The sequence below is a fragment of the Macaca fascicularis genome, chromosome 12 (genome assembly GCF_037993035.2).
Source record: "Macaca fascicularis isolate 582-1 chromosome 12, T2T-MFA8v1.1".
NCBI classification, from domain to species: domain Eukaryota; kingdom Metazoa; phylum Chordata; class Mammalia; order Primates; family Cercopithecidae; genus Macaca; species Macaca fascicularis.
In genome coordinates, this window is record NC_088386.1 from 105,987,734 (window position 1) to 106,009,418 (window position 21,685).

Consider the following 21,685-nt stretch of genomic DNA (forward strand, 5'->3'; position numbering starts at 1 on the left):
AGGGGTTGGTTAAGACTAGCAGATATATTAGCAAACTGTATAGGACAAAACACAATTTAATGACAAATTGTATGGCAGACTAAGCACTATAGGAAATCAGTGAAGGGACTACTAATGAAAATAACATTATAGTTCAAAACGGTCTGAGAAAACAAAATTTTCTTTCTTTTTTTGATATGAGTTTTACTCTCGTCACACAGACTGGAGTGCAAGGGGGTGATATGGAATCACTGCAACCTCCAACTCCTGGGTTCAAGCAATTCTCCTGCCTTAGCCTCCCAGGTAGCTGGGACTACAGGTGCACACCACCATGCTGGGCTAATTTTTATACTGTATTTTTTGTATAGATGAGGTTTTGCTATGTTGCCCAGGCTGGTCTCGAACTTCTGGGTTCAAGCAATCTGGCCACCTGGGCCTCCCAAAGTGCTGGGATTATAGGCGTGAGCCACCACACCCTGACCAAAAGTTTCTTATTCTTGTTTCTAGCTTAAAAAAGACAAATCGCTCCATTAGCTCTTCTCAACAACAAAAAATACTTAATTTACTGAATGTGCCCACTAAATTATATTTAAATACTTCAAAAGTATTGTATACACAAAAATTGGTAAACTTTCAGACTTCTTTCAGAACACATGTACCTAATAATTCTTGTAGCTATAAGTATCAATGATGCAATGTTGAGAAAACAGCATGTTACAAGAGAATAAGCATATGTTTAGAGTCATATATGTGAGCAAAATCCTGTTTCTGCCACTTACTTGGCTTTTTAACCATGGGTAAGTTACTTAACCCATGCTGAGTCTGTTTCTTCTTAAGTGAAATAAGGATAACAACCACCTGCTAGGGTTGTTGAAAGAATTAAATGAGATATCATATGTTAAATAACTAGCACAATGCCAGCCAGAAAAATAATCTGTGCTTATTAACTACTATAAATTCCACATGCAAACAAATTTCAACTACAGTGATATCAGAACACTAGAAGACTAGAATGCCCACTTTGCTTTATATTTTATTTCTCACCATAAAAACTAATACACTGACCTTCTATTTCTTAGTAAATATCAATGTGTTTGGTTTCCAATTCTGTAATTCTCATTTATTTTTGAGAATTTGAAAAAGTTTTTTTTTAACTTTTATTTTAAGTTCAGGGGTACAAGTGCAGGTTTGTTACATAGATAAACTTGTGTCATGTGGGTTTGTTATACAGATTATTTCATCGCCCAGGTTTTAACCCTAATGCCCATTAGTTAATTATTCCTGATCCTCTCCCTCCTCCCACCCTGCACCCTTTAAAAAGCCCCAGTAAGTGTTGTTCCCCTGTACGTATCCATGTGTGACAGACTTCTTTCCCCCAAAATGCCATATATATAAACAGTAATTTACATTAATTTGGGAACAGTAATAGATTCCCTGAAAACTAGATTAAAAATTATGCTTTTTAGACCATTTCAATTAAAATTTAGTCAATTAAATAAAATTAAAAACTCATTTCCTTAGTATCACTGGCCAAATCTTAAGTGTTTAATATCCACATAAGGCTAGTGCCTATTGGATAGCACACATATAAAAGATCCATCATCTCAGAAGTTTCTATTGGACAGAGCTGGTCTGTAGTGTTATCATGGTGTGATAATTGAAACTACTTTTCTCTGCTTTTTATTTTTTAATATGGTGATACCTGTCTCTCAAGTACATGCCCCAAAAGGCAGAGGTTGTGAACACGTTGCTCACAACTGAATCTTAGTGTCTAGCACATTATAAGCATTCAATAGATATCTTACAGCTGACATTATAGTTTTGTTTTAGTTATACTAAGCTAGCAAAAACTGAGTTGGTAAAGGCCAGTTCTGAAAGCTGTAAGTATAACGAGTAGACAGTTAAGGAAAAAAAGTAGTAAGTCAACACACATGTGCTCTCAACTGATACGCTCCCAAAGACAATGAGGGCTCCGTATGTACAGACTAAGATTTTTTAGTTAGATACACATATTAACTAGATCACTTAAACAAAGATTAGGCCTTGTCCACAGACTATTCAAGAATAGAAAAAATGCCTATTTATAGCTCAATAATTTCATTATTCCCGTATGGGTTTTTCCTAGTTTGGTAAATTTATTTTTAAATAGTATTTATATACTCACACACAATAATTTAACAAATAAAACATTTTAAAAATTCACTGAAAGTTTTGTAACATAAAAGATTATGGTGGCTGGGTGTGGTGGCTCACACCTGTAATCCCAGCACTTTGGGAGGCCGAGGCAGGTGGATCACAAGGTCAGGAGTTCGAGACCAGTCTGACCAACATGGTGAAACCCTGTCTCTACTAAAACTACAAAAATTAGCTGGGTGTGGTGGCACACACCTGTAACCCCAGCTACTCAGGAGGCTAAAGCAGGAGAATTGTTTGCACTTGGGAGGCAGAGGTTGCAGTGAGCAGGATTGCACCAGTACACTCCAGCCTGGGTGACGGAGCAAGACTCCATCTCAAAAATAAAAATTAAAAAAAAAAAAAAGAGTATAGCATCAAGATTTTAGAAAATCCATTTCTTGTCAATGTACCTGGAAACTAAGATAATTGCTGCTATATATGCAATAGAAAATAGTCTAATAATAATTTTGCACTTACACTGCCATATTTTTTCTAAGGGTATATTCATCCAAATCGTCATCAGAGCTGCTATCAGTTGCATCGGAATCCAAACCCTCTTCAACATGAGACAACAGCCCTGTAGCAGACAACGCAAATCTTTGGATTTCCGCAGCTGTACACCGTGCAAAGCCATTTTTTGCATCATCCCACAATTTATTCTCTGCAGTCAATGTGTTAACTTCTGGCTTAATTTCAGTGCATTTAGGTAAACTGTTACTCAAAATTGTGGTAGGTTCATGAAACATCTTCATTTTGGGGAGTTGGTGTTTCATAGACAATTTCATCTGCTGACCATAGTGCTTAACAACATGCTTTGCCAGGAGCATCTGCAAATGTTTCTGAGTTCTTCTAGCCTGGCTAAGTAAAATTTTCTGTTTGCTTACACAATGAAGTAAACGAGCATTTACTTCCTCCTCTTTTTCAGCAGCTGAAGAACTAATAGACACATTTGAGTGGCCAGCTACAATTTTCTTTTGAGCACAGTGCAATAAACCCTTTTTAATCTCAGCATCAGTAACTTTATCCAAAAGTGCATTCTCTTGATACCATTTACAGTTTTGTAGTTGTACTTTATCTACATTAGTGTCTTTGGTTATATTTGAATCCAAAATAATTTGTACATCTTTCATGCACTGGCTCGTGGTATCTGATAAAGGTTCCTTTTTGATGAACTCTTCAGAATGAGAAAGACAGATTTTACCAAGCTGAATGTTGCTGCCATTATACAGTATGTTTTTCAGCTTATTGCAACTGGGCTCCCCTAATTTCTTTTGTTTATAATTCTCATTGTATTTATTTAATGTAGAATTAGATCTCATTAAAAAAACAGTCTGGTAATGTTTTGAAGACTGAGGGGAGCCAAAATGTTTTAAATTCACAAAATTAGTATTAAGAGTAGATTCGGGAGTTGGAAATCCAAGCATCTGAGAAAAGGTGTCTCCCTTTAGCTTTTCATCTCCAGTTCTTGGACTTTCCATGTAGAGCATCTTGTCAGACTCCATGGTACTTGGCAAAGATGAAAAGCTGATACCCTTTGCTGTTGCCTCCCTCAGAGCTGGGGTCATGGCGATTCCTGTAGATAAGTAATGGAAACCTACAATAATGTAAAAATAAATGGTCAAATATCTAGAAAAAAATTTTATGCTTATACTTTTTTCTAAGGGCAACATGTCCGATATTTCTGATTAAAACATGAAGGAACAAAACTCCCCCTTCATCTCCCAAGTCCCAACATTATTTCAACAAAGATAAAGCTATTCTTCCCTCTGACTGGGGGCCTAATAGCTAAAGCTCCAATTAAAGCTACACATTGCTAGTACACAATAGGTGTTCAACAAATATTTGTGGATGTAATTACATCTCAGAATTCCATTTTTTTACATTTAGTTACAGTCCAAAGAAAAAATATTCCAGCCTAGAATCTGATAATAACAATTGAAAATGTGACTCAATTGCGCACTTTCAGTCAAAAATACGAATTACTTATCTTTATAAAATATAATAAATTGCTCTAAAGTTCTATTCCTGAATTTAATCATCACAGCCTGAACGGTATTAATAACAAGAATTAAAATATAATAAATAATGTGTAAGAAGACCTAAGTGAGGCCGGATGTGGCAGCTCACACCTGTAATCCCAGCACTTTGGGAGGCCGAGGTGGGCGGATCACCTGAGATCAGGAGTTGGAGTTTACCACGGCCAACGTGGCAAAACTCTGTCTCTACTAAAAATATAAAAATTAGCCAGGCATGGTGGTGGGCAACTGTAATCCCAGCTACTTGGGAGGCTGAGGCAGGAGAATCGCTTGAACCCGGGAGGCAGAGGTTGAAGTGAGCAGAGATCACGCCAACGCACTCCAGCCTGTGCAACAGAGACTCAAAAAAAAAAAAAAAGAAAAGAAAAAAAAGAAGACAACCTAAGTGAACAGAACTAAAAACATATAACTTCACAGCTGTTAAAAATATGTAATAGTAAAAACTTGCCTAATGCAATGTTTCCTCTAAAAATATCTGCAATTTTACCCTTTTCACAAATGAATATGCACCAGAAGGCATTACTCCTGCCTAGAAAATAGTGGAGACAGTGTCAGATAACCACTAAAGATTTATCCCATAATTAAACAAATTTCATTGCATATTATCAAAAGTATAAATCCATATACTGATTCACAGAAAAAGGCAACCCAGTACCATTAAACATTACGAAGCCTGGTTAGTAAAATAACTGTACATCATCAACAATTATAACTTTTTAAAGATACCTAGTATTTTGTAACCTTGATATGCCATAATTTTTGTTTCAGCACATAACAGTTGATAGTCATTTAAATGGATACACTCTCACAGTTTCTGTCCCCAAGAGCTAGTTATAACTCTACTTCCTTTATTCCTACTTAAAAACACAAAACCAAAAGCTGATTCTTTACAAAGTCCAACAAAAACGATCAAGAAGAAAATAAAAGCACAACAATGTCTATGTAATAAAAAAAAAAGGGTTATTAGCAAAATGACAGAGTAGGAGAAAATATTTGCAACATATATATCAGACAAGTATTAGTATCTAGATTATAGGAGGAATTACTACAAATGAGCAAAAGATAGAGCAGTCAGGCACTTCACAGATGATGATATTCAAATGGTCACTAAACACAGACTTAATCATACTAGTAATCAGGGGAATATAGATTAACAAAACAAGAGCCCAGTTTTCCAATCACCAAACTGATACAGACTTTTTTTCTGAAAACATCACATACATATCATGAGATGTAAGACTTCTCATATCTATTGGGATCCTAAATTGGTTCAGTAATTTGACCACAATGTAGAAAATGTGTTTGTCACAGGTACCAAAGAGTAATGTTCATAACGGCAAAACATCCTTTCAAAACAATCTAGATGCCTAACAATAACAAAATAGATTTTTAAAAATGTAACGGAATACTATATTGCAGTTAAAAAGGAATGACTTAAAGCATCAATACGGAAAGACCTTAAAAACAATATCAAGTTAAAAAGAAAAAAGAACACTGTAAAATATATATAGTATAGTACCATATAAATATAATACAAACACAAAACCTTACCATATATATGTATACATTCGTGTCTGTCTGCAAGAATAAAAAGTGAACCAGAAAAATATCTACCAAACTTGTAACAGTAGTTGCATCAAGTTAGGTTCCATAAAACAGAATTAAAAGTAATAGTTTAAGGGGATTTGCATTTTAACTACAAAATCTTACTACTTGAAGGGAAAAGACTAAATGCAAAATGAATAAATGTTAATAGTTGTTAACACTGAGTGAAAAAAATTATAGACTTTTTTTATGTATACACTTTATTGTATGTCTCAATGAGTTTTCCCCAAATTCAGTATGTCTCAAAATTTATACACTTTTATATAATGCCTCAAAAATAAGCAAATAGATTCCCATTTATCCTAAATGGAAAAAAAAAAAAAAAGATTTTTTTTTTTTCAGTTTATACTCTTCTTTTATGGAAATAGAAAAACAATTCTAAAACAAGCTAGCATTAGGAAATTTCTTTCAAGATTCAAGTTGTTCCGTGACCAACTCAAAGACCTATATCTTCTAATCAATAAACACCCATAATAGTATTTAGTATCTACATTGTTCTCTGAGGCAAACTGCTTTAATCACAGTTCTTGCTGATGTTACAGCAATATTCAAAAGATACTAAACTTTATCTCCCACACCACACACCTGTCCCTCTCAAAAATCTGAACAGAGTACTATGAATATTAACAAACTAGCTAGCAGCAGGGACAGAGGTGAAATATCACAAGGCAGGAGAATTCATCTTAGTCCCTGGATAAAGATAGGGAAAAGCTAAATATAACAAGTAGAGAAATGAGGCTGGGTGCAATTGCTCATGCCTGTAATCTGAGCACTTTGGGAAGTCAAGGTGAAGGATTGCTTGAGTCCAGGAGTTCGAGACCAGCCTGGATGACATAGGGAGACCTCTTCTCTACAAATACTAAAAAATGTCCTAGGTGTGGTGACATGTGCCAGTGGTACCAGCTACTTGAGAGGCTAAGGCAGGAAGATCACTTGAGCCTGGACGTTGAAGCTGCAGTGAGCTGTGATTATACCACTGCCCTCCAGCCTGAGCAACAGAGCAAGACACTGTCTCAGAAAAAAAAAAAAAAAAAAAAAAAGATACACATGGCTGGGCACAGTGGCTCATGCCTATAATCCCGGCACTTTGGGAGGCCAAAGAGGTGGATCATTTGAGCCCAGGACTTCAAGACCAACCTAGGCAATATGGTGAAATCCAGGCTCTACAAAAAAAAAAAATAATAATGCCACTGCACTCCAGCTTGAGTGACAGAGCAAGACCCTGTCCAAAAAAAAAAAAGCAGATTAGTATTTAAGAAATACAATTCGTAGCAAAAAGAGAAAGGGAAAAAATGCAAAGATTAAAAGTGGCTAAGGCCCATTTATGGTAGAGAACTAGAAAAAAACATATACACAAAATCTCTGGTGAGATTTCTAGGCCTTACTGGTAGGATAAGTAGCTTCCAAAATGACCTTAATAATCCCCACCCTCTTAGTATTCATGCCCTTGTTTAATCCTCTCCTAGAATAAGGACTGGATTTAGTGACTCACTTTTAATGAAAATGTAGCAGAGGTGATGAGATGACTTCTGAGATTAGGTTACAAAGAGACTGTGGCTTCCATCTGGCCACCCTCTCTTATTCAGGAAAGCCAGCTGCCATGTTATGAAGTGGAAAGACCAACGTGGTAAAGAAACGATGTCTTCAACGAACATATAGCAAAGAATCTGAAGCCTGCTAACAGCAATGTGAGTGATCTGAGAAACAGATCCTTCCCAGTAATGCCTTGAGATGACTGTTGCTCTAGCCAATACCTTGATTAACAACAGCCTTATGGAGACCTTGAGCCAGAGGCACCCAGCTAAGCTTACATGCCTAGATTCTCAACCCACAGAAATTATGAAATAGTATGTAATTTAAGCCACTAAATTTGGGGGTAACATATTACACAGTAATAAATAATGAATACACTTGGATATGAAGACTTTTAAGCTCTGGTCTATGAAAGACCTGGATATATCATAGCTCTTATTCTGCGATTTCCAAACCTAGCCTAAATAAGTCTCTCTACTTTGCAACCAAAACAAACTAATGAAAATAGCTATGTCTCCTATAAATAAAAAAGATTAAATTATGTTCAGTATAGCTTTAGCATAAAATATAAGTAGATTTCTTCCAATTATTTAAATTATCTAGATATATAATCATTTTATATAACAATGTTTCCCAACTGAATATTCCAAACTACCACTTCTCATGACCTTCATATTATATAAACAACTACACTTACCACTAACACTTCTAAGCTCTTCAAAGGCTTAGATTTTTGAACAGTTTTATTAACTACTGTATCCTCAACATGCAAATCTATCTGACACACAGAAGATGCCCAACAAATACCTGGTGAGAAAATGAGTGGTTGCCAGTATATTTAAAATCCAAAGTTGTCCTTACTATAGCCTACAAAATTGGTATTATCAGGTTCCTGACTACTTTGCCTTCTACAACTGTTTCCATGAATTACTACACTCCAGAAACACTGGCCTCTATACTATATTTGAAACACACCAAGCAAGTCTCTGACACAGGGACTTTGTGTTTGCTATTCTCTCAGCCTGAAAATTTTTTTTACAAATAAGATGGCTGGCTCCCTCACTTCATTTGTTTCTCTTCTGAGGTCACCTCATTAGAGTCCTTCACTGACCAATATATTTAAAATAGCTTCAGCCTCTTGGTTCATGATTCTCCATTCCCTTACACTGCTTTATTGCTCTTCATAGCTACCTGACATTATATTACATTCTAGGAAAGAATGTAGTTTAAGTGCAAGAACTCAATGTTCTAATCTCCAGCACTAGAATAATGTCTGGCACACAGTAATTATCATGTATTTCTTGACTAAATTCATAAATGAATTGATCATGATATTTAAAGGCATTTCAATGGATTCTGGTACTCACAAGTAGTAACAACACCTATTTCAATTACTATTTTTTAAATGTACAAAACAAAAATATATAGAAAGGATACTATGTTCAAGTATGGCTTATTTCATGAATACAAGACTGGTTCAACATTAAAGAAAACAATAGGCTGGGCACGGTGGCTCACGCCTGTAATCCCAGCACTTTGGAAGGCCGAGGCAGGCGGATCACAAGGTCAGGAGATCGAGACCATCCTGGCTAACACAGTGAAACCCCATCTCTACTAAAAGTACAAAAAATTAGCCAGGTGTGGTGGCAGGCACCAGTAGTCCCAGCTACTCAGGAGGCTGAGGCAGGAGAATGGCATGAACCCGGGAGGCAGAGCTTGCAGTGAGCCAAGATCTCACCACTGCACTCCAGCCTGGGCGACAGAGCAAGACTCTGTCTCAAAAAAAAAAATTAAAAAAAGAAAACAAAACAAAACAAAACAATAACTAAAACTCATCATATCAAAAGACTAAAGAGAAACCATATGATATGATGTCAATAAATGGAGAAAAAGCATTTGACAAAATTCAATATTCATTCATGAGAAAAACTCAGCAAATTAGCAAGGAGAGGGAATTTCTTTAATCTGATAAAAAGCATCTACACAAATGCCTATAGCTCATCTCATAATTAATGGTGAAAGACTGAATGTTTCTGCCGTAAGACTGGGAATGAGGCAAGGTAGACATTTCTCACCACTCATATTCAATGTTGTAGTGGAAGACCTAGTTAGTACCGTAGGGCAAGAAAAAAAAGAAATAAAAAGCATACAGATTATAAAGTAAGTAAAATCATCTCTATTCACAGATGACATGATTTTCTACATAGAAAATCCCAAGGAATCAAACTCCTCAACTAATGAATTTAATAAGGCAGCAAACGCAAGGTCGACATACAAAACTCATTTATATTTCTATATGCTAGAAATGAAAAACTAGAAATAGAAATTTTTAAACAGTCATAATTCTAACACCTGCAAAAATGCTTTGGTATAAATCTAAATAAAAGATGATGCACATGATCTTTATACTGAAAAATACAAAACACCCATAAAAATATCAAAACCTAAATAGTGCATTACACTATGTTCACAGATAAAACTATTCAATATTGTTATGATGCGAATTCTCCTCAAACTGATTTACAAGTTTAGGCACAAAATCTTGGCAGGACATTTTGCTGATATCTACAAGCTAATTCAAAGATTTATATGAAAGTTAAAGGAACCAGAATAGCCAAAACAAATTGGAAAAGAACAAAGTTGAGGGATTCACACTACTTCCCAATTTATAGTAGCCAAGACAGTGTGGCATTAGCAAAAGGATAAACACACAAATGGAAAGAACAGAGCTCAGGAACAGACCCACGCACATATGGCCTTTTTTTTTTTTTTCTTTTGAGACTGTCGCCCAGGCTGGAGTGCAATGGAGTGATCTCGGCTTGCTGCAACCTCTGCCTCACAGGTTCAAGTGATTCTCCCGCCTTAGCCTCCCGAGTAGCTGGGATTACAGGTAGCCGCCATCATGCCCGGCTAATTTTTGTATTTTTGTAGAGATGGGGTTGCACTATATTGGCCAGGCTGGTCTTAAACTCCTGACCTCAGGTGATCCGCCCACCTCAGCCTCCCAAAGTGCTGGGATTACAGGCATGAGCCACTGCGCCTGGCCTGATTATTTTGACAAAGATACCAAGGCAATTAAATGTAGAAAGCCTTGTTTCTTAAATCGTATCACTCTAGACTAACTGGACATCCATAGGCAAAAAAAAAAAAAAAAAAAAGGGAAACTGAATACATATTTCTACCTTATATAAAAATGGTCAGACCTATTGGCCAGGCGCGGTGGCTCACGCCTGTAATCCCAGCACTCTGGGAGGCCGACCAGCCGGATCACGAGGTCAGGAGATCAAGACCATCCTGGTTAACACAGTGAAACCCCATCTCTACTAAAAAAATACAAAAAATTAGCCGGGCGTAGTGGCGGGCGCCTGTAGTCCCAGCTACAGGAGGCTGAGGCGGGAGAATGGCGTGAACCCGGGAGGCAGAGCTTGCAGTGAGCGGAGATCGTGGTACTGGACTCCAGCATGGTCAACAGAGCCAGACTCCGTACAACTTCTAGGAAAAAAAATTAGAAAAAATGTTTGTGACACTGCTTTAGGCAAAGATTTTTTTAGATATGATACCAAAAGCATTATTCACAAAACGCTGCTAAATTGGACTTCCTAAAAATTAAATACTAAACTTTTAAAAATAATTATTTAAAATAGTACTGCTGGGAACCTCTGACATATATATTCAGAAGATAATGTGTTCAAGAGTTAGTAGAAATCAGATGTGCATATTACTGAAAGTCACTGAGTTTATCATTCAGATTAATGCTGAATGGTGGTTTTGACCATGATATAGTTTTAAATTTTATTTTTTTTAGGTATTATTTCATTTATACAGATAGACAATTTGTTAAAGGCAAAATGAGTAAGGAGGAATACTGATTTGAAAAGCATAAAAATTCTTTTAAAAAATTTGTTTTAATTTTTGTGGGTACAAAGAAGGTGTATATATTTATGGGGTAGACGATGAGTGTGCATGGTGGCTCACGCCTGTGATCCTAGTATGGTGGGAGGCCAAGGCGGGAGGATCACTTGAGCCCAGGAGTTTGAGACCAGCCTGCGTAATATGGTGAGACCCTGTCTCTATTTTTAAAAACATATATACACATATATTTTTTTCTAAGACTAATTGGATATATCCAATAGATATGAAGAATTGGTGTTCATATCCAAGTGTATTCATTATTTATTACTGTGTAATATATTACCCCCAAATTCAGTGCCTCAGGTATATATATTTATATATATAAAAAAATAAAAATTTAAAAATTAAATTCAAGACAGAGTCAACAACGTTTGACAAACACTTAACAGGAATTAAGGGAAAGGAAGGAATCAAGGATGACTCCTAGGTTTTTGGCTTGAGCACTGGGTGGTCAGGTCAGTGGTGCTATTTTCTGAAAGGGGGCGGACTCAGGGAGAAAGAAAGTTGAAGAAGAAAAACATAAAAATTTCTGTTTTGGATATGTTACTTTTTAAGTGTCTATTAAACATTCAAGTGGAAACAGCTATAAAAACAAGTCTGGAGTTCAAGCAAGAATTCATAATTAGAGAGATTATTTTGCAGAGTCACTGGCATATAAATAGTATTTACCCTAGGGAGTGGGTATAAACAAAGAAGAGAAAGGAGCCCAGGACAAAACGTGGGGGTTTACTAACATTTACTTGAGCAAAGGAAGAGGAGCTATAAAAGAGGAAGAGCCCTAAAAGAAAACTGAAAAGATCATCAGTGAGATAGGAAGAAATCCAGAAGTGTATGAAATCAAGATACCAACGTGTTTAGAAGTGTATAACATGGTTGGTTCTGTCAAATGCTAAAGAGGTCAAGCAAGGTGAAGACGGCAAGGCCAATATTACTTTTTAAGGAATGTATTGAGAAGTCTTGCTTTTAAAAAGTTACATATTAACTAAATATCCAACTCCAGCAGCCTCTAGCCATTCTATCCTATCTAAGTGGAGGAAAAACTAAGAAGCAGGAGTGAAGTTCACAGCCCAGGGCACAAGCTCACTGAAAGACAGACTTTACCACTGGCATACAGAACATCTTTTCTACCCTTACATCTTATTAAAAGCCTATTTACTAGAGTTCTTTTTACTCAGCACATCATGTTCAGCTTTCAAAACTACAAGGCATACTAAAAGGCAAACAACAGAGTTTGAAGAAAAAGCAAGCATCAGAACCAGATTAGATATGGCAGGGATGTTGGAATTACCAGACCAAGAATTTAAGACAACTATGATTAATATGCTAAGGCCTCTAATGGAAAAAAAAGCCAACATGCAACAAATGACAGGTAATGTAAGAAGAGAGATGGAAATTCTAAAACAGAATAAAAATGAAATGCTAGAAATAAAAAACACTGCAACAGAAATAATGCCTTTGATGGACTTAGTAGTAGACTGAATGTGGTGGAAGAAAGAAGCACTAAGCTTGAAGAGATGAAACCTCCAAAACTAAAAAGGGAATAGAACAAAGATGGCAGGGGGTTTGGAGAAGAAGAGAATATCCAACCAAGAACTGTGGGACAATTACAAATGGTGTAACATATGCATAATGGGAATACCAGAAGAAGAGAAAAAGAAAAGAAAAAAATACTTGAAACAATAATGACTAAGAATTTCTCCAAATTAATGTCAGACACCAAACCACATATCCAGAAAGCTCAGAGAACACCAAACTATCACTTAATAAATGAAGCACTATATAAAATTGTATTACCTGAAATTTATATACAAAAGTGTTCTTACAACAAATAGTCCATTTAAAAATGTTTACTAGAAATTACTTCATCACATATTTTCCCCAAATAGATCAAAAGCTACATGAAGGCAGGTGTTATGTGTTCACTCGTCATGGTATTCTAGAATAGTTTATGGCACATAGCAGGCTCATAATAAATATTTCTTGAATAAATACTACCCAAAATGGTAAAATTATTTTAAAGTTTCAGGGAAGAAGGTTCATGAGATATTTTATTGTGAAGGAGTCTCAAGGCAAAAAAATTAGGAAACATTAGTATAGAATGTAACTGTCCAATAGATATATGACGTGGTTACACATGTAATTTTAAACTTGCTACTACTAGACATATTTTTAAAAGAAACATGAAAAATTAAATTTAATTTCATCCTATATATAAAATATCATATATCAACATGTAATCAATATATAAACATCTTGATATTTTCTATTCCTCTGTATTTGTGCCAAGCCTTACAACCAGGGATCAATTATTGACTGTTGTATTTCAGTCCCCCAATTTTTTGGCCAAATATATTGCTTAATATTTTCAGGCACCTATAGTATTCTAGGCTATACGGAAAGTTTATGGAAAATAAATCCTCAAATAGCTTTCTAAAAATCACCTTGATCTTCCTATAAATACTCAGTTTCTAATTATTTAGGTTTCCAATTACACACATAACTGGGCAGGAGTATTTGGATCCTTGCTAAATCTAAGACATGTCTTTATGTCTACCAAAATACTTCATTATATTACTCTAGGCACCACCATCATCTTTGATGATTATTTCTTTCATATACACCCAGGATACTTAGGCACAATAGGTCCCTTTTCTAAAAGAATTTAGTCTAATGATGCAGAACTTCAAAGACCTAGAAGGAAGAAAACTGGAAAGAAGAATTAAACTTTTTGTCACAACACACAGAAACTAAAATACCAAGTTTACGGAATTTAAGAAGCAAAACTTAAGTTATGAAAATATATCAGTACTCTTTCAAAGAGAGCAACTAGATACATAATCTCAATTCTGTCAATAGGCAACAGTTCTAGATAATCCAAAAACCAATTATGTTTCTTGGGTATAAATTTTACTTTTATTTATTTATTTATTTATTTATTTGAGACGGAGTCTCGCCACCTAGGTTGGAGTGCAATGGCACAATCTCAGCGCACTGCAACCTCCACCTCCTGGGTTCAAGTGATTCTCCTGCCCCAGCCTCCCAAGTAGCTGCGATTACAGATGCGTGCCACCATGCCCAGCTCATTTTTTTGTATCTTTAGTAGAGACGGGGTTTCACCATGTTGGCCAGGTTGGTCTCGAACCCCTGACCTCGTGATCCACCCGCCTTGGCTTCCCAAAGTGCTGGGATACTTTTACGTTTTTAGAACAGAATTTTCAACTTACATTCCAATTTCACTTAAAAAAAAAAAAAAAAGAAAACTTCCTTAGCACATCAGCAGCCCAGAAGTGTTATGGACGGCAAAACAAAACAAATAAACAAAAACCAGTCTGTTATAAAACTGTTACAGATAGTCTATCAAGTAAATAATCCTCTAGTAAGCAATTCCAATCTCAGTGTATCTCTGTTTTTTTTTTTTAGTGTCTTATTAAAAAACACCAGAGAGAATTTCAGTAAGACAAGACAAAGCTTATGTCTTTAAATAATAAATATTTTTAAAAACTAGAGTCAATTTTTTTGGTTTTTGGTTAAATTTGTTATAAATAAAATTAATCTGATAAAAAACAAGGGGGGATTGTAAAGTCAAATCTACACCATCAATTCTAATTTTTAGACTACAATTTAATCAAAAGAACAATCACTGTTAATTAAGGCATTAGTTGCTATTGGTTGCTCTGAAATTATTATAAATAAAATTAAATTAATCTGATAAAAACAATGGATAGACTATAAGGTTAAATCTATACCAAAAATTCTAATTTTGGGTCTACAGTTTAATCCAAAAAACGTTCATTGTGAATCAAGGAAAGCATGAGTTACTATTAATTGTTCTGAAATTGTATTACAGTAGTCTCCCCTTATCAGCAGTTTCACTTCCATAGCTCCAGTAACCTGTGGTCAACTGCAATCCAAAAACAGGTGAATACAGTATAGTAAGATATTTTGAGAGTGAGCAAGAAGAGCACATTCACAAAACTTTTATGTATAGTTACAATTGTTCTACTACTGTTGTTGCTAATCTTTTACTATGCCTAACTTATAAATTAAACTGGATCATATGTATGTATGGTTAGAAAAAAATAAAGTATATATAGGGTTAAGTACTATCTGAGATTTCAGGTACCACTGGGGATCTGGAAACATATACCCCAAAAATAAAGATGGACTACTGTACTACAAATAAAAGATCTTGCCCTGTTGTCTCCAGACTTTCCATTAGGAGCTTAATCTATATTTTTAAAGATTTATCAACCATACATATTTATAAATTTTGTATTAAGTAAATGCAATCTGATCCCTTGGACATCATGAAATACATTAAAGCCATCATCCTCAAAAGGTGCATGTACACAGTGAGATAATTACCAAGTCAATAGTTACTGAGTTGGTGTAGACAGTTAATAATCAGAGCTTTACAAATTAATACATAGGTCACATATTTCAAATACTTTTTGACAAACTTCCTAAAGAAAAATAAAAAATTCGCTAATCTAATCTCAACGCTCAGAGTTGAAACTGCTAATCTATGTAAGAACCACTCTTCCTCCTGAGAATGTACATTAAAGATTAAAGGCCAAATCTGAATTCCTATCCCCTAAAATATTGCTCCAGATTCTGATTTATATTCTAGAATGCATACATATATTCCATATATGCCATGGAAAGTACCCTATCCAAATCTGCCCCTGAACATTAAATTTATTCTTTTAACTGGAATCTGGATAATCCCAGCTGTCTTAAATGCACAGCAAAGAAACAAACAAGGAAAAAATATAAGAAAGACAGTAGATTTACACTTAATGCTACAATAAAGTGAAAAGACTGCCAACAGTATTTTGAGAGGGGGGAGAACCCTGAAGTAGGGTCAAATAATAAATTATTTCCACACTTGTGACCTAAATGTTTCATATAGCTAACCTAGGCTAATCACAGAAAGAAAGAAAGGGCAGAAAAAAGACAAATTCTTTTAGCAAAATATGAGAAGTTTTTAAACATTATCACTAGACTATAAGGGGACTAGAGGAGTGCAGTCGTGCCACTGCATTCCAGCCTGGGCGACAGAGAGACACTATCTCTACAAAAATTTAAAAATAAATAAAAAATACATGAGGATTCAAAGTTTCTGAATTGTAGCAGGGAAAAGTCCAATTAAACAAACAAACAAAAAAAGAATGACCTCACACTGGTACAATTTCATTCCTCAAAAATACAGGAATTAATGGAAGGTAGGAATACAAAATACAGTGTTGTTTTCAAGATTTCTTCATGCCACTTTATAGGAATTCTCAATTTACTGCAGAAAACATTGCAGTAATTGGCATGACTAGGATTCAGTCAGCTCAGTACTTTATATTCAATGATGTTTTATAAGCAAGAACTTCTTCCACTTTGAAAACTATGCCTAAAAAGGAATTCTCTTTGAAGACTAAAGGAATTTAATTAAAGATAAAGCCACTTGGGTGGCTACATAACACATCAAACAGATCATACTTCAAGCAGAATTATTACTTTTCACTTGTAAGTGCATGACTCATAGGAATATAAATGAAGTCATTTTTTTCTGTATCAATTTGGATCCAAAAATCTACATGTAGAAGTACACTATCACATTTACTCGGTCTATATACTTTGGCTTCAATTCAACTTCACATGAATAAACACTGATTAATGACCTACTGCCGAATAAAAAATTGTTTAAATAAAAATAACACACTTGAGAATTGTCTTGGACTGGAAACAAAGCCTCAATATTATATAAACAAAAGTTCATAAATATTTTTAAAATATTAACAAAGTCTCAATATTACTGAATTTTCACGTCCATATAGAAATGTTTCTAGGAACCTAAAAATAACATTAAGTATTTAAAATTTCCATTATGAATAGTCTTTGGATTTTTATTATAGACTATCTACTGGCAAGTTTAATAGTACCATTTTTATTAAATTTGCTGGGTGTTTATTTATCCCACATGATTAGGGAATAAGGAGTACAATTCAGTGAAAAGTCCCTATAAAACAACATTTAAAAGAAAAAGAAAGGTATAAATCTCCTGGAAATTATGTATCTTCCTTGCCTTTATAAATGGAACATACTAAAAGTAATGTAAGATTGTATTTATGATTCAGGGTCATCATGATGTAAATTACTCCATTGAAGTACTATAATGCAGTATCAGCTTTAAGGATAGAGATACAAGAGATATGCTTTAAAATTAGTAAATTAGTTGCTAATTGCCCAATAACTGTCACTCCTGTTGCAAGCAGCCCCAATCTTTTGTTTGTATCTTGATGAACCCAATCAGTAAACAACCCTAAGCACAATTCTATACCTGAAGAAAGCAGCTCTCTGCCTCCTCCAACTACCATCTAATACTACATAGACAAAATAAGGGTATGGAGAGATTATTCGAATGCATGAAAAACATCATGAAAACAAGGATTATGTAGTATTTATAAGATTTATGTGGTAGATTAAAGGGCATAATGGATGCTATCGGCAATAATAGGTGAGCTACCAAGAACAATCTCAATAATAAAGGAACTTTAGACAGTAGGCATCGTTTTTTGCCAAATACAGTAAAAGCTACAAGTGAAACTACATTGATCAGTGAAACTTTATGTTCATTCCATAGCAGACAGATGAATGAGTAAAGGAAATGAAATAATCTAAGGTATCATGATAAATGGCATCAAAATTGGATGAATCTCTCTGATAATGCAGCAGCTGGGCTATGAGAAGTTAATTGACCTTTCAGTAGACAACTGTGATCAGATCACTGAGGCCTCACCTGAATGAAAAAGTAGTAAAAGTTATGAATCCAACAATAATAGTATACTACTAACAATGTACTAGTAAACTGAGTAAAACAATAAGCAAAAGACAATTTCCTGATCTTCCACAGACAAAAAAGATAAATATTAACCAACTAGCAAGTATTTATTGAGCACCCACTAAGTGATCTGCAGCATGTCAAACATGAAATATATTTCTTTCTCTCAAGCACTTTACAATAAGTTAAAAAATAAAATAGATACATCACAGATTAGAGTGAAAAATTTTAAATGCAAATTAAAGCAAGGTTTTTAGTTTTAAAGCCTAATACTAGGTGATAAAGACATAATGGGAGGCACACGCAAACCACTAGATCAGTGTAAATCAATACAACATTCTGTAAAGTAATTTGGTGATGACACAAGAGCCTTAAAAAACACACATACAAACAAACAACAAAAACAGACTTTTGGGCCCAGTAATTCGTCTTCTACAAATCTAAGGGGGGGAAATTTCAAAGATTTATGTAAAAGGATATTGTCTGTAGTGAAATATACACTAGCAAAACCTGAAACATCTCACATATGTGCCAATAGAAAAAATTTAAAATACGATAATTACCTGGTGAAATGTTAGGCAGCTATTAAAAATATTTTTTCAAAGAATATTTAATGATATGGGAATGTCTGAGTTAAATGCAAATACCATATGATCTCAGTTTTAGGAAAAATACACATATATGCATACAGAAATACTTAAAGTACAAAATATTTTTATTTTTCTTATTTGCACTCATCTATTTTCCAAGTTACTTTATAATAAATAATATTTAACAAAATAATCAATTGCTATTTGCAAATGCACATCACGAAACGAAATTAAAATGTAAATGTTAAAAGTCAATGTGAGAGAATTGGCCTGGATTAGGAAGTTTCACATAAATCATTACTCCAGACAGTTTGCGGGAGAGAATAATCTATGTAGATTAAAACCATGAGGAAATGGTTGCAGACGCTGACACTGATCTGAATAAGTAGGTGGAAACTGAGGGAGAACCAAAGATAATAGTTACAACAGATTTTAAAGATAATCAAATATATTCTATTTCATGACTAATTCATTGTTTAATTTCCCCAACATGCGGGCTTTTAAAAAAAATGGAGTTCTGTTATAAAAATAACACTACTTAGCAATTGGTAGAGATTAGGAATCACTTTTCCTAACCCAAGGGATTTCTTCTTTCTTACAATCTCTTAAGACAGAAACCATACTATGAAACTTTACAAAAAGGAAACAAATTTGACATCAGAGAGGTGACTAACCCAAAGAAATGGCTACTTATTAAGAACGGGAAAGGCAGAGACCACTCACTACTAAGCCTCTTTCTCAATACTGAATTATTTTTAGAGACACTTTTTCCTAGTCAGAAATTGGCAGTTTTGTCTGCAGTGCTCACAAACATTTCACTTGGGTTTTGTGGCTAACAAACCTGCCTCATCCAGCAATATTTAAAAATATTACTGACCCAAACTCAGATTAAGTTAAGCAAACTGGCTAAAGACGAAGGAAGTTTGTTTCTTAAACCTCGCCAGAACGTGACTGTCCTGAAGTTTGGGGAATCAAAAACGCAATGTGCTTACCACAGTTCAAACAAACAAATAAACAAAAACGGACTCTCCCAGAGTAAGAAAACATTACGAGAACGTCCATCCAGTGCCTGCCCTCCGGGCTGCAAAGCCAGGCTCTTTCTTTTCCTGCGGTTTCTGAAACGGCCAGGATACCGCCTGGTATTTCTTGCTACCAAACACCACGCAGTCTCACTTTTTCCAGCAAGACCGGTCCCTTCCTCAGCACACCGAAGTGACACAAACTTGGAAGCACCATCCCTCAATAATGCGCTAGATTCTGCTCGATCCCATCTAACTCTAAAGCCCAAATCTACGTTTTCCTGAAAGTGTGAAATAAATAAAACAGGGGTCTCATCAAATCCAGTCTGCTCCGCCTCACAGCTGCCTCAAAAGAACCGTCGCCACACCCGCAATGGGTGAGGCTCAGCCGAAGAGGCAAGAGGCGGGTCCAGGAAACCACGTGTTCTGCCTTCTGCGCACGCGCCAGCCAAAACAAAAGGGAGGTCTGCCAAGCCCCACCCCCCACGTGACCGCCGTCTAGGTCCGCCCCCACCCCTCCCTAGACCCCTTCCCTCCCCAGCTGCCAAGGCTGTTAGGTTTAGCCGTTTAAATTTGGCTGCGGTCGGACCCCTGCCCTAGAGCGCGATCCCGTGCCGAGACCAGAGTCCAGCAGCCCAGAGGATTCGGGGGCGAAGGGGCTGCCGGTCGGTCGCCTGACCCGCAAGTCCACCCGGCAGTCTTCTCCCCTCCCCGCGCTGCCGCCTTCCCCAAGAGGGGAGACCCACCCCCGTCATCCCGCCGCTGAGACGCCGGCCACTCGCCTGCTGGGGCGCCCTGGCTCCCCTCCGCCGCCGCACCTTCGGTCCGGCCGTGGTGGGGGCTGCTGAGGTGACCTCTAGCTGCCCGCCCGCCTCCCCCACCCGGGGCGCCGCTGTCTCGTCTCCAGAGCGCGCCCCGCTCCCGCCCCGGCCGCCGCCGCCGCCGCCGCGGTTTAACAGTCCGCCCGCTGCCCGCAGCTCCGTGCGGCTCGGGGGGACGGAACCCCGCCGCGGTCTGGGAGCAGTGGGCGGGGCCCGGCGCCGGCCAATGGCAACGGGGGAGGGGCAGCGCCATGCAAATGAAGCGGGTGGCGGGGGAAACCCCGGCAGGGGGCGGGGCCTGCGGAAGCGGCTCGGAGTGTTCTGGAAGTGGTAGGAGCACAACGCCCTTAACTCTGCTGCAGGGCTTACCTCGGCTCCTTCGGGGCGGGTTTCACGCAGCTCCCGCTTCCTCCTTTCTCTTTCCCAGTGCCAGCCCGGGGGAAGGGGAAAAAAAAAAAACACGGCCGGCACACTTTCCACCCCTGCTTTGCTAATTTTGTACCTCCGTGACAGGAAAACAAAATGCTGAGGAAAAATCAGTCCACTTCACTCCCTGCCGCCCGCGCAGGGGCCTCGACTACACTTGGCGTCCGCGGCTTTCGCCCGCCGCTCCAAGCACGAGTTTTAAGAGATTTCTCACAATTGTCAAGTCCTCAAGCGTTTGCTTTTATTTGGGCCGTGCGCTCAAATTCACTCGTAATTCTTTCTGACCTCACCTGAAGTAGGTGACAAATTTGCCTTGGATCCAATAGGGTGGTTTTATGATTTAAAAAAACACCAGAGAAAGCATTTTTAAGTCTCTACAAATCTGGTTTGAGTGGCGCTGGACTTCCCTCTGTAGTAACACTGTCAAATAAATAAACGGAGTTTATGTGGAGATAGTTGGCCAGCGACACCCAAAAACACTTCTGAGCGTCTTGCACCTGGCCCCGCGCTCCACTCACCACAAAACAAACCTGCACCTGGGCACTTCCCCAGCCACGAACTAGATTTTTTTTTTAAACAACTCTAAATGTAGCTTCTTAGATGTTGTATCACAGCCTTTCCTAAGCACCTAATTTACACATGAAATGATTTAAGGAACGAAGAGCAATAGGCTTTTTAAGTCAGAAGGATGATTGCCATTATTTTAACCTTATCAATTGGATAAGATCCCAGGGGCGGGAGAGGGGAGAAATCCAAG

The 21,685-nt window shown here is 36.9% G+C and overlaps 1 protein-coding gene across 21 annotated transcripts in view; it reads right to left on the minus strand.

Annotated features, from left to right (window-relative positions):
* Window positions 1–20,697, minus strand: part of KANSL1L (KAT8 regulatory NSL complex subunit 1 like) — a 140,041-nt gene extending 119,344 nt beyond the window's left edge. For 10 of the 21 annotated variants that reach the window (XR_012421442.1, XR_012421438.1, XR_012421440.1 and 7 more), the window contains exons 1-2: window positions 19,655–20,056; window positions 2,632–3,748 (exon numbers count right to left, since the gene is read on the minus strand). Coding sequence is in view for 16 of the 21 variants with exons in the window: in XM_065526010.1 (XP_065382082.1) it covers window positions 2,632–3,748; window positions 19,655–19,724 (1,187 nt within the window). In the remaining 5 variants the exon portion in view is untranslated. Of the gene's footprint in view, window positions 1–2,631; window positions 3,749–4,283; window positions 6,836–7,287; window positions 7,418–19,654; window positions 20,057–20,427 lie in introns of those variants that run through there. The other 11 variants (XR_012421439.1, XR_012421441.1, XM_005574154.4 and 8 more) reach the window with 6 other exon arrangements.
* Window positions 20,698–21,685: the final 988 nt, after the last annotated feature.